This window comes from Emys orbicularis, chromosome 8, assembly GCF_028017835.1.
Source record: "Emys orbicularis isolate rEmyOrb1 chromosome 8, rEmyOrb1.hap1, whole genome shotgun sequence".
NCBI lineage: Eukaryota > Metazoa > Chordata > Testudines > Emydidae > Emys > Emys orbicularis.
The window spans coordinates 11,590,488-11,604,336 of record NC_088690.1 but is presented as its reverse complement, the minus strand read 5'-3'; the positions used below and the strand labels follow the sequence as shown (position 1 = coordinate 11,604,336).

The 13,849-nt window shown below is 43.6% G+C and overlaps 1 protein-coding gene across 1 annotated transcript in view; it reads left to right on the top strand.

Annotated features, from left to right (window-relative positions):
• The window catches only part of SLC1A7 (solute carrier family 1 member 7), a 90,286-nt gene that overhangs the window by 33,418 nt on the left and 43,019 nt on the right, over positions 1 to 13,849 (top strand). Inside the window, exon 3 of the mRNA XM_065409229.1 lies at positions 8,179 to 8,394. Coding sequence (XP_065265301.1) covers positions 8,179 to 8,394 — 216 coding nt within the window. The remainder of the gene's footprint in view (positions 1 to 8,178; positions 8,395 to 13,849) is intronic.

Below are 13,849 nucleotides of genomic sequence, written 5' to 3'. Positions count from 1 at the left end.
ATACATTTGGGATTATCAGACAGAAGATATTCTGCATACATGTAAAATTACTTTATCATAACAAAGAGAATTTCCCCCTCAGTTTGGGCCTTGGACCTCTGCAGATGATATTTCAGGCCATGGGCCAAATCTTGAGAGATGCTGAGCTCCCATAACTACCATTTATTTCAGTGTAAGCTGCAGGTGCCCAGTACTTCTTAGGATCTGATGCCATACAAGCTGCAATGGTTAGACACCATGTGGGAGAGTTAAAGAGGGAATTTCTACCTTGTGATGTGGAATTTATTTCCTCTGTGGTTCAAAGCCAGAAACATAACATTAGTTTAGTGTGTGCAATGTAATCAGTTTTCATCTAGAAGATTTAGTTGGCAAGCAGAGGGTAAATCAAAAGCCAGAGGACAACTGCTGACTCTTAGAAATAAAACATATTAAGCTGGCTATCTGTGTTGTTACTAAGATTTCCAAACAACCCGTGTTTCCAGAAACATTGTGACCATCTAACAAATGGTTTGCTTCCAAATAGTTAGTCATCTTGCCTTTTGATCTTTTCTTTGTTCTGTTTAACTGAATCTATAAAAAATCTGTTAATATTTTAACAGGTAATTTACAGTATTTAAACATTAGCAGGCATTTGTATTCTAATGTAAAAGCATCAGTTTAACTCTTAAAAGTATCTCATCTATGCTCTAACAATTTCAAAGTATGATCAACAGCACTGGTCATTTTTAAAGTTTTGTAAATCATAAAAAGCAGAACTGTCAGAAATCAATTATTAAAGGTACCACAGAGAGAGACAGCACTGATTTGCTGCTCCCTAAAATCCATTTTAAAACTCCATTTCTGCTGAAAGGCCTATAAGGAAGCAGACAATATATGGTGGCTTAGGTGATGGGCACTTGGAGAAAGCTATTTATGTGATACAAAACTAAAAAAAAAAAAGGAAAATATGCATAAATATGAAAATATAGATTCATATAAAATTGAATTGTCTCTTCTGCCTCCACCCTTTGTATGCCACTTGTCTTCTTGGATTTAAGCTTTTCAGAGCAAGTACATGGCTTCTTCTTCGTTATTTGTATTACCGTAGCGCCTAGAGGCACAAAACATGTGTCCATGTCAGCACCCAAGTCATAGGTAGTCTGGCCTAGTGGCTGGAGCAAGAGTCCTGCCTACCAGTTAAGAGCTGAATCCAGCAGGGGTGGGTCCAGGAGGGAAGCCCAAAGTTGTAGTCAGGTATCAAAAAACCAAAGCCTAAGCCAAAGGGTTAATCTGAACCACAGTCAAAAAACAGTGTGTATGTGGGGGGGGGGGGGGGGGATCAGTAATGACCTGGACCGAGAACCGATCTCCCTCTAGAAGTTGTCTCCATTCTTCAGATGTTGCCTTTATCACCAGTAACTTCTTGTCTCAGATATCATAATTCTTCTCAGTGGCTGTTAGTTTTCATGAATAAAAGGTGTAGGGATGGAACTGTTTATGAGAGCCAGTATGTTGTGACAGAACATCTCCAATGGAAAAGTTCAAAGCATCTGCCTCTATGGTGAAGGGCTTGGCAGGATTCGGGTGTACAGAATGGGAGCTGAGGTAAAAGATCTCTTTAGCTGACCAAACGCAATCTGTGTCTCTGATGACCAGACGAAAGTGGACCCCTTTTCAAAAGAGCGCAGTTTTCAGGACAAAAAGGTGAGAGAATCCTTTGATAAAACCTATAAAATTGGCAAACCCAAGAAACCACTAAACTTTTGTGGCATTCTACCTGGAGATGGCAGAAACTCGATTGTATCTCTATCAAACTCAAATTTCTCTAGTTTGTTGTAAAGATGGTTTTGGCAGAGTGTGTTGAGAACATAGGCCCTATTGCTTGTGCAGCATCTGGTTTTTGGAAAGAATGAGAATATCGTCCAAATAAATAACCACAAACTGGTCCAGTATGTCCCAGAAGATATCACTGATTAAATGCTGGAACATCACTGGAATATTACATAACCGAAAAAGCATAATTAAATATTCAAAATGCCCATAATGGGCATGGAACACAGTCTTCCATTCATCGATTTCTGTAATTTGGACCAGTTTGTATGGCCCATGAAGGTCCAACTTAGTAAAAATCTTGGCCCAGCAGAGCCCCCCAAAGAGTTTGTTAAGACTTGGCAGAGTCTCAATGTGAAGCATGCCATGCCTGGTCCCCACTGGATATGCAGATTGTGGGAGACAAGCCAGGGAATGCCGAGGATAACAGGGGAGTGAGGTGTTTGGATGAGACAGAGCTCTAGGACCTCCTGCTGACCCTGGAGCACAGTAACAAGGCTTTAGGCTATGCCATTTGATGAGTAACTGGGCCAGAGGAGAGGAGGGATCTGTCAACAGACTCCACCAAATAGGGAATGCTCATGCACTGAGTTGGAATATAGTGAACCTGGGCAAAGTCTAAGCCGATGAAATTGTCAGAGGCCACTGAGTCCACAAGCACCTTCAGGTCAGCCTCTGATATGGTGGAATGTTGTAGCCTGAGGGGTAGTTGGAGGGTGCTGGCATGGTGTCCATCAAAAGCCAGGGTGCTGGTAGACAAGAGGTGGAAGTTCCTGGAGGGGGGGAAACACAGGTTCAGCCCAGACCCCCCTATTGGGGCTGAGGCCTGGAGGCTTTCTGGTTGACACACCGCTCAGTTCTTAGTGGGGCATCCCATAGCATAGTGTCCAAATTCGCCACAATACAGGCCTGGGCCTGAAGCACAAAGCTAGCTCTTCTGTGCATCAGAGGCGAGGTTGAAGCCGACTGATCTGCCCGGATCCCCGTGATGAGAATGTGGAAGAGAGTTGGGAACTTGAATTTCTCTCCAGGTGGTGTTTAGTCAGGTGTCCAGCACACAGCTTGACCCAGGTGTTCAGGTCAGGCGGCAGTTCTACCCATGCTAGCTCTTCCTTGATTTCCTCGCTTAACATGTGTTGGAAATGGTAGTACTGCATTAGTGTTTGCTGTCAGGTGCTGGAACTCTGCAGCAAACATCGTGATCAACCTGTTCCCCTAACGTGGTCCCTTAAGTATGCTGTTGGCAGACAATGTGTGATTCACATCACCTAACACAATCACCATGGCTTAGATGAACTCTTCATAAAGAGGGCTAAAAATCTCCAGGCGGGGAGATGTCCAGGCCAGGGCCTCCCCAGGTAGCAAACAAATAATAAGCCCTACTTGAGTCTGATCAGTGGAGAATGACTGGGGCCAAAACATGAACAGGAGCCGGCACAAGTTCATGATGCCACAGAACTTGTTATGGTTCCTGTCAAACTTATCCAGCATTGGAATCTCCGTAGAAGCTGGGGCAGCAGATTTGGGCATAATAGCTTGAGCCTGTAGGGCTTCAGTTTGTATCAGCAAGGCCTTAACCTGGGCCTGTAAGGTCTGCAGGATTCCCACAATGTCCAGCAGGGAGATGGCTGTCTCTGCAGAATCCAGCTGAAAGGCAGTCTGGCCCCTTACCTGCCCTTGTTCAATCTTTTGGGCTGCTTAAACTGTCGGCAACCGAGTCATAGGTGGTCTGGGCTACTGGCTGGAACAAGAGTCTGGCCTATCACTTAGAGATGAATCCAGATGGGGCGGATCCAGGAGAGAAGCCAAGGGCCATAGCCAGACATCAGAGCCCAAAAGCCTAAGCCAAAAGATTAACTCAGGGGTCCCTAATGCGGTGCCCGCGGGTGCCATGGCGCCCGCCAGGGCGTCTAAGTCCGCCCACGTACTGGCCGGCAGATGAGCATCCTCCGAAATGCCGCTGACAAGCGGCAACGTCAATAGGCATCGCCATGGAAATGCCGCCGCTTGTCGTCATCCAGAGGCGTCGCCGCCGAAATGCCGCCAAAAATCGGCGGCATTTCAGCGGCAACGCCTATTGACGTTGCCGCTTGTCGGCGGCATTTCGGCAGATGCTCGTCCGCTGCCACGGTCCTCCGTGGCTCGTCGTCTGGCACCTGCCAGACGAAAAAGGTTGGGGACCACTGGATTAACTGAAGTCATGGTTAAAAAGCACAGAAGGGGATCAGAGCCAGAGTCAAAAAAAGAAGCCTAAGCTGAAGGGTTAACCAGAGTCACCGTTAGAAGGTGGAGCTGAGGTTCTCAGCTGAGAGTCAGAAAGATGCTGGGGGCTGGAGCAGGCAGGCGCAGGTCAATCAGGGCCAGCTGCACTCATTAGTTTGCCAGGAGATTGGCTCTGCTGCAGCCTAGGCCCCTGACAGTCCGGTGTAGTAGAAGACAGTCCCTGCCCAGAAGAGCTTACAATCTAAATGGATAAGACACACAAAGGGCAAGAGAGGAAACAGAAGCACAGAGAAGTGACTTGCCCAAGGTCACACAGTTGGTCAGTGGCAGAGCCAGGAATAGAGCCAAAGTATTTTCATCTAGTGCCCTGTCCACACCAGAGAACACATCTTTCTAGTTACAGATCTGCTAGCCATGGGATCAGTGCCTCCCTCTACCTCTGTTTGTCCAATACCTAACATAAAGGACCCCTGAATCTGATTAAGGGCTTTGGGTGGCACTGTAATGTAAGTAACAATAATTAAAAATGGTGACTGGTGTGAAACTAGAGAACTGGTTGTATGTTACAGAGACTTTTGAGTTTTTCCTTTTATTGATGGAGCTTGATAGGAGTCAGTACATTTATGTGTTAGATTCAAAAGGTGTTAACCTGTATTTAGGGCACAAAGGCAATTCCTCCATCTTCTCTAGACAGGGTGATCCTCCAAAAATGATTTGTTCATATTTTTGCAAATAAAGGCACACAGTTCAGTTCACTCGGGTTTGTAGGATCAAATTGTTCATGGGTATTCAGACAATGGCAGGGTATTTGTAAAAATGTTCACAATTCAAGAGGTCCATGAATTTTTAAATTATTTATTATTTAATTATTTGGAAGTGATTTATTCATTAGTTTTGTTTCAGTAACTGCACAAAATCAATATCATGTGACTCAGCTGATTAATCATATAATGTGAATAACAAATGGCAAATAGTCCAAGCGAACTCAGTGAATTCTTAAGAATAACGAATACATTTGAACAAAATCAGCAACAGTTTGCAAATGCTGTTAAACTGAAAAAGTTGCTACATTTGTAACCCGGCTTTAGAACAAATGTGCATCTTCTTGATCAAGCCATTTCAATCTTCTTCCAGGGGCCATTTGACAATTAAAGGTCAAATTCTGCTCTCCGTTACACCTCAAAAAACAGTATAATTGTATGAATGTAATGGAGAGCAGAATTTGATTCTAGTAGTCTAATTAACATCAAAATTATTCTGCATAAAACGACCCTGTGAAAGTTAGATTACTTGCAATATTTAACTTCACTTTTATAAAATAGTTTTTTGTTTGTTTTAGAACAATACTCGCCCTTCCTCCCCCCGATACTGCTCTGAACTGATAACAAAACATGCCGGACTGGAGATTGGCAAAGCAGAAAAACAAAGCATTTTCTTAATTAATCTACTGGATAGCAGGAACCTGAGCATTAAATCCCACCACTATTATTTCATTCAATCTACTATTAAGGTTAAGCTGCACTTCAGCTCTAGACAACTTCACCAAACAGTGCAAGATGAAGGAGATCCTGTAAATATCAGGAGTTGTCTGCTAATAAATAGTTATTTGTGATGAAAGATTTGACAAGCAACTCTCCATAGTGATAACAGCTGCATGAAAGGGTCACACTAAAACTTGACACCATGTTGTACTGCTCCTTTAATTTTATTTTTTTACTGTGCTCTATATTTAAAAGAAACTAGAAATTGTTTTAAAAATTAAACATTAACCAAAGCCAAGTGAAACCTTGGTGTTTCCAGGTTTATTAGTAGATCGTAACACAGCTTGGGATAACATAAATCTTCATGATCCTGGGCCTAGTTCAAAGCAGTGCTGAACAAATTTAGGGCTAGATGGTGGCCTGTCTTATGTGCCTGTGCAGGGAAATTAGGGAGCAGTAAAGCACTACAAAGGCAGCTGTGTGATGTTTGAGGGCTTGAAGAGCCTCTGCTCCCCCCTCCCACATAGGTGGATGGGCAGGGTGGGTATGGGCTTCACTCCCCAATGTGCGGGACAGTGCAGCTACACCAGGTCACTGTAGCAAGCAGAGGGCTGGTACAATGTGTGACCCCATCACTAGAGCAGGAGGAAACTGGGAAGCAGGAGTCACAATCTGCTTCCTGGTCTACTCTTGGGGAAGCACAACAACACACTGCCCCGACACAGGGCTCATGGCAAAGCCCTCTTGAATCTTTACGCTTTTATGTAAAAACCAGACACAATCACATGCCTAGGTTGCACATTTGGTTATCGCAGTTGCTTCTGCAAATTTGTCATTGCACACACAAATAGCCTGTTAAACATATAACTGACCTTTTTTAATGTAACTATCCAATTTGCCCGTGCAAGAAGAGTAAATTCATGTACAAGTTAGGTGCCACACAATTTTTCCACGGGCAATTTTGAAAATGGGTCCCTTGACATTCATGGAGCAGTCAATATGTACTTATTTTACTTGTGCCAAAATATACATGGAGCTTTGAGGCTGAGAATAAGGCGATACATTACTGGAATGGCTAAACAGAATATCTCCTGTTAGTTTATTTATTCACTAATAAAGTAACAAACTGCTGTGGTCAGTTTATTCACTCAGCAACAGTAATTTAACCACATAGTAGTAATAACCATAAGTTAAGCATTCTGAGTACTAACCATAAATTAATAACAGGTTTCAGAGTAGCAGCCGTGTTAGTCTGTATCCGCAAAAACACCAGGAGTACTTGTGGCACCTTAGAGACTAACAAATTTATTTGAGCATAAGCTTTCATGGGCTACAGTTCACTTCTTCAGATGCCAAAGAAGTGGGCTGTAGCCCACGAAAGCTTATGCTCAAATAAATTTGTTAGTCTCTACGGTGCCACAAGTACTCCTGTTCTTCATAAGTTAATAGTCTCTGTATCTATCATCGGTACTTATGACGTCCATTACCATAGCAGCTGAGTGACTCACACTCGTTAATGGATTTAAAGGTGGAAACACCCAAATGTGAATGCACAGTGTCAGTTACAGCTTATAGGAAAGAAGAGCAGCAAAACAGTAGAACAATGTAATACTAGCCAAAAGGGCCTAGGGGAATGAGAATGGATTTTTACAAATATATTGAGGGGAAAAAACTAATAGGAAGAAGAAAGCATGCCTGTTTTAGGGCATAGAGGGATAGCTCAGTGGTTTGAGCATTGGCCTGCTAAACCCAGGGTTGTGAGTTCAATCCTTGAGGGGGCCACTTAGGAATCTGGGGCAAAGTCAGTACTTGGTTGGTCCTGCTAGTGAAGGCAGGGGGCTGGACTCGATGACCTTTCAAGGTCCCTTCCAGCTCTAAGAGATAGATAGGATATCTCCATTAATTAATTAATTATAATATGAGGCAAGGGATGAAATTCATGGTGACCCAGGAACAGCCGAGGGGGTTGGACAGCAAGCCCACCCTGCAGCAGCTCCTGTCCCACAGGGCTGGCCTGGCTCCCTGTTCCAGCCCATTGGCTCTCATGTGCCAGCAAGGTCATCCCCACTATGATGCACCAGCCCACTCCTTTCCTGGCCCTGCCCCAAACTGGGCTGTGGTGAGCCAAAAGGTGGTTGGGCAACAACCCAGGTGGCAGCCTCAGCTCTGCAGCCTATGGCCAGGGTTAGGGTCAATATTTCAATGAAGATGGGTATGTCTGCATAAATTAGTGGTCTTGGTAGTCAAAGAAGTCATAGGTATCCACCAATCTAGCCACTCACCCACAGCAGTGATTTGATTTCCCAGTGAGGGGAACCATATGTAACCCACATTAGCACAGTGTGGCTGTCTCCTGCTAGTTGCTAGACCATGCATGGAGTTTTGTGAAACTGCTACTTCTTTCAAGCTACTAGGATCTGTTTTTATTAGCTTGGGCGGTAGAGGCACATGCTTTTAGATCCAGAGGTCCCAGGTTCAGTCACCTCTGGGGACTGAAGCTAGGACCTCTGGATCTAAAAGCTCCTTCCAGAAGCATCATTATATAGGCACTCAGGTGGACACAGATAAATTAGAATAATTAAGAAATGAGGTTTTACATTGTACTAATTATATGCAAAAGATACTATATGTTTTGTGTGTTTTTTTGTGTTTGTTTTTTCTACAGCTTAATGTCTGGACTAGCAGCCTTGGATGCTAAGACTTCCAGTCGATTAGGCATCATAACCGTCACTTACTATCTATGGACAACATTTGTGGCTGTGATTGTGGGAATAATTATGGTCTCCATTATCCATCCTGGTGGAGCAGCCCAGAAGGAGAGCACTGAAGAGAGTGGAAAGCCAATTATGAGCTCTGCAGATGCATTGCTAGACTTAATTCGGTAACTACATTCATTCTTACTGCTTTTTGAAGGTAACACGTTGCATGTTACATAACAACATAAGGAGCCATGACCTTAAGGATATATTTTGAAATCAGTGATGATCCTTTTGAGAATATGGCAGAAACTATAGGGTTACCATACGTCCGGTTTTTCCCGGACATGTCCGGCTTTTTGGTAATCAAACCCCCGTCCGGGGGGAATTACCAAAAAGCCGAACATGTCCGGGAAAATACTGGCCGGCCACTTCCCCTCCCGCGGCTGCTCTGCTCCTCCCCTGACTCTTCGGCTCTGTTTAAGAGCCGAGCTGCCCGAGCGCTACCGGCTTCGGGCAGCCCCCATGCCTCCGGACCCCAGCCGGGCACTTCCCCTCCCGGGCTCCAGCTGCTCTGCTCCAGCGGCGCAGGGTCCGGAGGCATGGGGGCTGCCCGAAGCCGGTAGCGCTTGGGCAGCTCAGCTCTTAAACAGAGCCGAAGAGTCAGGGGAGGAGCACAGCAGCCGGAGCCCGGGAGGGGAAGTGCCCGGCCGGGGGCGCAGGGTCCGGAGGCATGGGAGCTGCCCGAAGCCCGAGCGCTACCGGCTTCACGGTTTGCCGGGCAGCCTCCAGACCCTGCGCCCCCGGCTGGGCGCTTCCCCTCCCGGGCTCCAGCTGTGCTGGGGAAGCGCCGGCCAGGGGCGCAGGGTCTGGGGGCTGCCCGGCAAACCGTGAAGCCGGTAGCGCTGGGGCAGCCCTTTTCGCATGGCTGGGAGGGAGGAGGGGGAGTTAGGGTGGGGACTTTGGGGAAGGGGCGGGGAAGGGGCGGAGTTGGGGTGGGGAAGGGGTGGAGTTGGGGCGGGGCCAGGGGTGGGAAAGGGGTGGGGCCAGGGCCCCGTGGAGTGTCCTCTTTTTTTATTTTTTGAATATGGTAACCCTAAGAAACTAGATCTAAAAACAATACCCCAAAATAAGATTATAAAGGTAAATAGGGAGCTCCTATTTACCCTTTCTCATACTAGACCAAGGAGACACCCAATGAAATGGAAAGGCAAACAATATTAAACTGAAAAAAAGGAAATATTTTTACAGAATTCATAATTAACCCGTGGAACTTATTGGCACAATATGTTATTGAGGCCAAGAGTTTAGTGGGATTCCAAAAGGATTAAAAATTTATTGTTTTATTGGTCTTTACCTCACTTAATATAAACATCTACTGGATAGTGGACAGTAGTTAGTTTCATGGTTTAGGGCAGAAGCATGCCTCAGTCTAATTTGCTCAGGTTCAAGGCAACTTTAACTTACACCTTTTCTACTCTGAGCACAGGACGGTAAGTGCCATTGGTACTAATTTGGGGTCATTGCTCCTTGGAGAACTCTGGATACCAGCTGGATGACTCAGTGACTAATGTAATATCATATATGACTCATTTGTGATATAGAGGTCACACTGATGTCTTATTGACAAGTGGACAAACCCTGCCTCACAGCTTGCAGGGGTCATGGGTCTGCTGCCCAAATTCCCCCAGATCCTGCTCCCAACCTCACATGCAGTAGAAAGACACAAATTCCACCGCATCGGAGTCTGGTTTACTTGTAAACTGAACACAATGATGCCATATTTTTTTCAGGGAAGAATCAAACTCTGAATATTCAAATAGTCAAAGCCTGAAGTCTGCACACAAGCATTCGAGATTTATTCACACAAGAGCTTGGAGAAAGTGAAATTTAAAATTGTACTTGCAAGTGTTTACACCAGAATACAGTATATTTTTCATGGAATGAGACATTGCTTGACCCAGAAGGAGGACAGGGTTCTCAAATCCCTTCACAAAATCCATGGCACAAGGCAATTAAGCTAGCCAGATGAACCTGTCCACATCATTTGTTTCTTGGATTGCACTCACACAGACGCTCAATTATTTATGGAAATGTGATGAGATGTAATTGAGTTTAACCTCTGCATCCAGCCAATAACAGAACTGTCTTTTTAAAAGTCTATTTATTATTCCAAACGCTCTACTTTATGTGCATCCACCACAAATAAAATCCCACTTATTAAAAGAAAGACTGTTAATAAAACAACTGCTGGAAGTGGGTTTCCTGTTTGCTATATACTATGAGTGAAATCCTGGCCCTATTAAAGTCAATATCAAAACTCCTGAATATCTATTAGGAAGTCTGGATTAAATGTAACAGTGTATCTGCTGGTTTGAGCTAGAAGAGTTGATCCTGTAGCTGAATGCTAAATCGCTTCCATTCACAGCTGGAGACAGTCTTTAAATCATACAGGAAGCACCCGGCATCCTGTGAATAAAGAATGCTAATGAACAAGAGAAATGTTACATAACTAAGGTTTTGGATAGGACTTGCTATGTATTTTAAATACGTTTTAAAAGGTGCCATGTTGATTGCTTTGGGATCTGAAGTCACAGAGACCATCAACTCATTTCATAAACTGTAAGTCACCAAACAGATGTCCATCTGGTGATGTCTTTTTTTCTCCTTTCTTGATAACTATAGAAAACATCACCATCCTGCCTGTCACTCAAACCTATAACCTGGTCATCATCTCTCTAGGTCCCCACATCCAATCTAAGTCTAAGTCTCGCTGTTTCTTTCTACATAACATCTCTAAGATATGGTCTTTCCTATCCATCCACACAGCTAACTCTCATCCAGGCTCTCATCTTCTTGCCTCCTGACTATGGCAATATTCTTTTCTCTGGCCCTGACAAATGCAGTCTTTACTCACATCCATTCAGAATGCTGCGGCAAAGATAATTTCCCTAGCCTATCGCTTTGTCCACATCCCCCCATCTTTGCATCCCTCCACTGGCTCACCTTTCTCTATAGCACCAAACATAAGCTACTTCTCTTCACTTTATCATCTCTCATCCACTATCGAGAGGTCAGCTCCCACCTCCAATCATCCATGACGCCAGCCTTCATCGCACACCTTTACCTTTTCAAACAAGCACCTTCGTGCTGTCTCTCAAACTGTCTGTCATGGTTGGGAGGAGCTCCCCGTAAACATCTGCAAAGCTACCTCATTATCCTCCTTCAAATCTCTCCTTTGCCATGATGACTACAAAAAACATGACAAGGGTTGGGCCACTGGTGTGCTGAGATTACCCTGCCTATTATGCTGACCAGTATTGTCTCACTGTTTTCTTGTACTCTCCTATTGGTCCGTCTGTATCCATCTGTTGTATCTTGTCTTATACTTAGATTGTAAGCTCTTGGGGGCAGGACTGTTGTTTTGTTCTATTTGTAGAGCGCCTCACACAATGGGGTGCTGGTCCATGAATAGGGCTCCTAGGTGTTACAGTAATACATTTAATAAATACTACTACTAATAAATAATAATAATTTGAGCCAGTGGCCTAGAGGAGAAAAGCTCTTGATGCCATTACGTGTTTCCTGAGACAACTAGTTCATGCAAAGCTGGTTCTATACTAAATCATTTTTCTGGATCTTTGAATTTCAAGTATTAGAAATCTGAAATGTAGCCATCACAGCCTTGTAAGGATGTCAGTGAACCAAAAACAAAACACAAGATGTGAATAAGAAGGAAATGTAAAATCTATATCTAGAATGTAAACTTGTTAGAGCAGGAGATTATATTCATACCTGACTGTAAATTACCTACAAATTATAAAAACCAAGAGCTAATGAGAATAAAAATGGTAATCTGATCATGTGAATTTAAAAGTTTTAGAATTATTGGATGGAGATTGCAGAATTGTTCCCAACTAGTCTCATGACTTTCTTCTTGTCTTACACTACATTGTAACTATATATATAAGATCTCTAAACGTTATCTGAACAGTAGAATTGTTTTTTGGTAAGTGCAGCAAACTGGGTTCTATTAAAGTGTTTCTATCTAATAGGCTTAGCAGGCTCAGATATCATCTCTACAGCCTCTCAGTAAAAACAAAACTGGGCTTTGTCCTTAATGAAAGTTCATATCTTCCTTTTACTACCTCTAGAGATTGGATTTGTTCAGTTGTATCCTCTGCCAATGAAATCCTACCTCTGTCATACTTCATCACTTTATTAGCTTAGTAAAGAAAGAACATCAAACGTATTAAATAGACATTCAGAAGAGTAATGAGGCAAGAGAGTTAGAAGATGTCAAAGTCCTTTAGCATCAGTTACAAGGCATAAAGCTTTCTGATGGCCAGGTCTAAATATACCATGATTTATATGCTTTAAAAGAGCATGCTGTGTAACTCCTACGTAAGAAGAATGTGACAGGTAAAAAGGTCTGAGTTCAATGGCTGTAGTGATTTTCTGATATTTTGTCTTCCTGTTTGAATTGTATGAACGGTGGCACACACGGTGAAGTTGGGAGAGAGGTGTAGAGTCCAGGGAGTTTTTGCAATTAAGACTGAAGAAATGATGTGGAACATGTACTGAGGCAATATAGCCACTGTCATTTCTTGGAATTTCCTATGCAATAGGAATCTGGAAACGTTCAAAGAAAGAGCAAAAGTAATAGAAGAGATACAGATCAACCAGACTTGAACATTAGATCCTGAGATCTACCGCTCCTTCCGTTTTAAAAGACGGGGAAGGGATGGGAAAAAAATCCCTGGATCTGAAATAGTAGCTATGGTTTTTCTTACAGATCCAAAAATGGAAGATGCCTATTTTCTGAGTTGGATGTAGCACAAAGTGGCAAAAGTCTCACAAGAACTGTTGTTCTCATGGGATTTTAAGATAACTCACAAGATATTGGTACCTGAACCCTACTGCTGCTTTGGCCTTAAACCTGCTTTCTTAACCCTCACTTAAACCTAACCTAGATCCTACCTCAAACACTGCTGTGTGTAGCCATCAAGAAAAGACCCCTGGGGCAATCTAGTCCATCCTCATGCCAATGCAGGAGCTCTCCCTGGTACAGCTCACCCTCTTTCTTTTCCAATGTACAGTTGCTGGGGGCCAACTAAAACGTGATTCATGAGACAAATGCAAGTCTGTAACTATACGGGAGATGCTTAGCAAGGCTGGTATTTTAGGTCAGGTCTGCGCTACAGACTTTTGTCGGTTGGGGTGTAATAAGGTGTAATTTGTGACAGACGTAGCAGTGCCAGCAAAAGCTCCTAATATAGACATTGTTATACTAGCAAAACCTGTGCTTTTACTGGTACAGCTTATTTTACTCGGGAGGCTAGAATAAGCTATCAAGGCAAAAGCACAGTTTTACCAATGTAAGCTGTTTCCACTAGGAATGCTTTGTTGGTATAGTACCCCAGTATAGCTATGCTGATAAAGCACTCCTGCTGTAGACCTGGTCTCAGTCTCTTTCGATGTAATTTTATTTCAGGTTTCAGACATCTGTACATATTAACACCCTATTGTCTTTAATGTTTCTAATGCAAACTCTGAAAGGCATCTGGGAGAGTTTTCTTTCTTTCATACTTAGACTGTAAGCTCTTTGGGGCAGGGAGTGTCTTTATATACTGTCTAGCT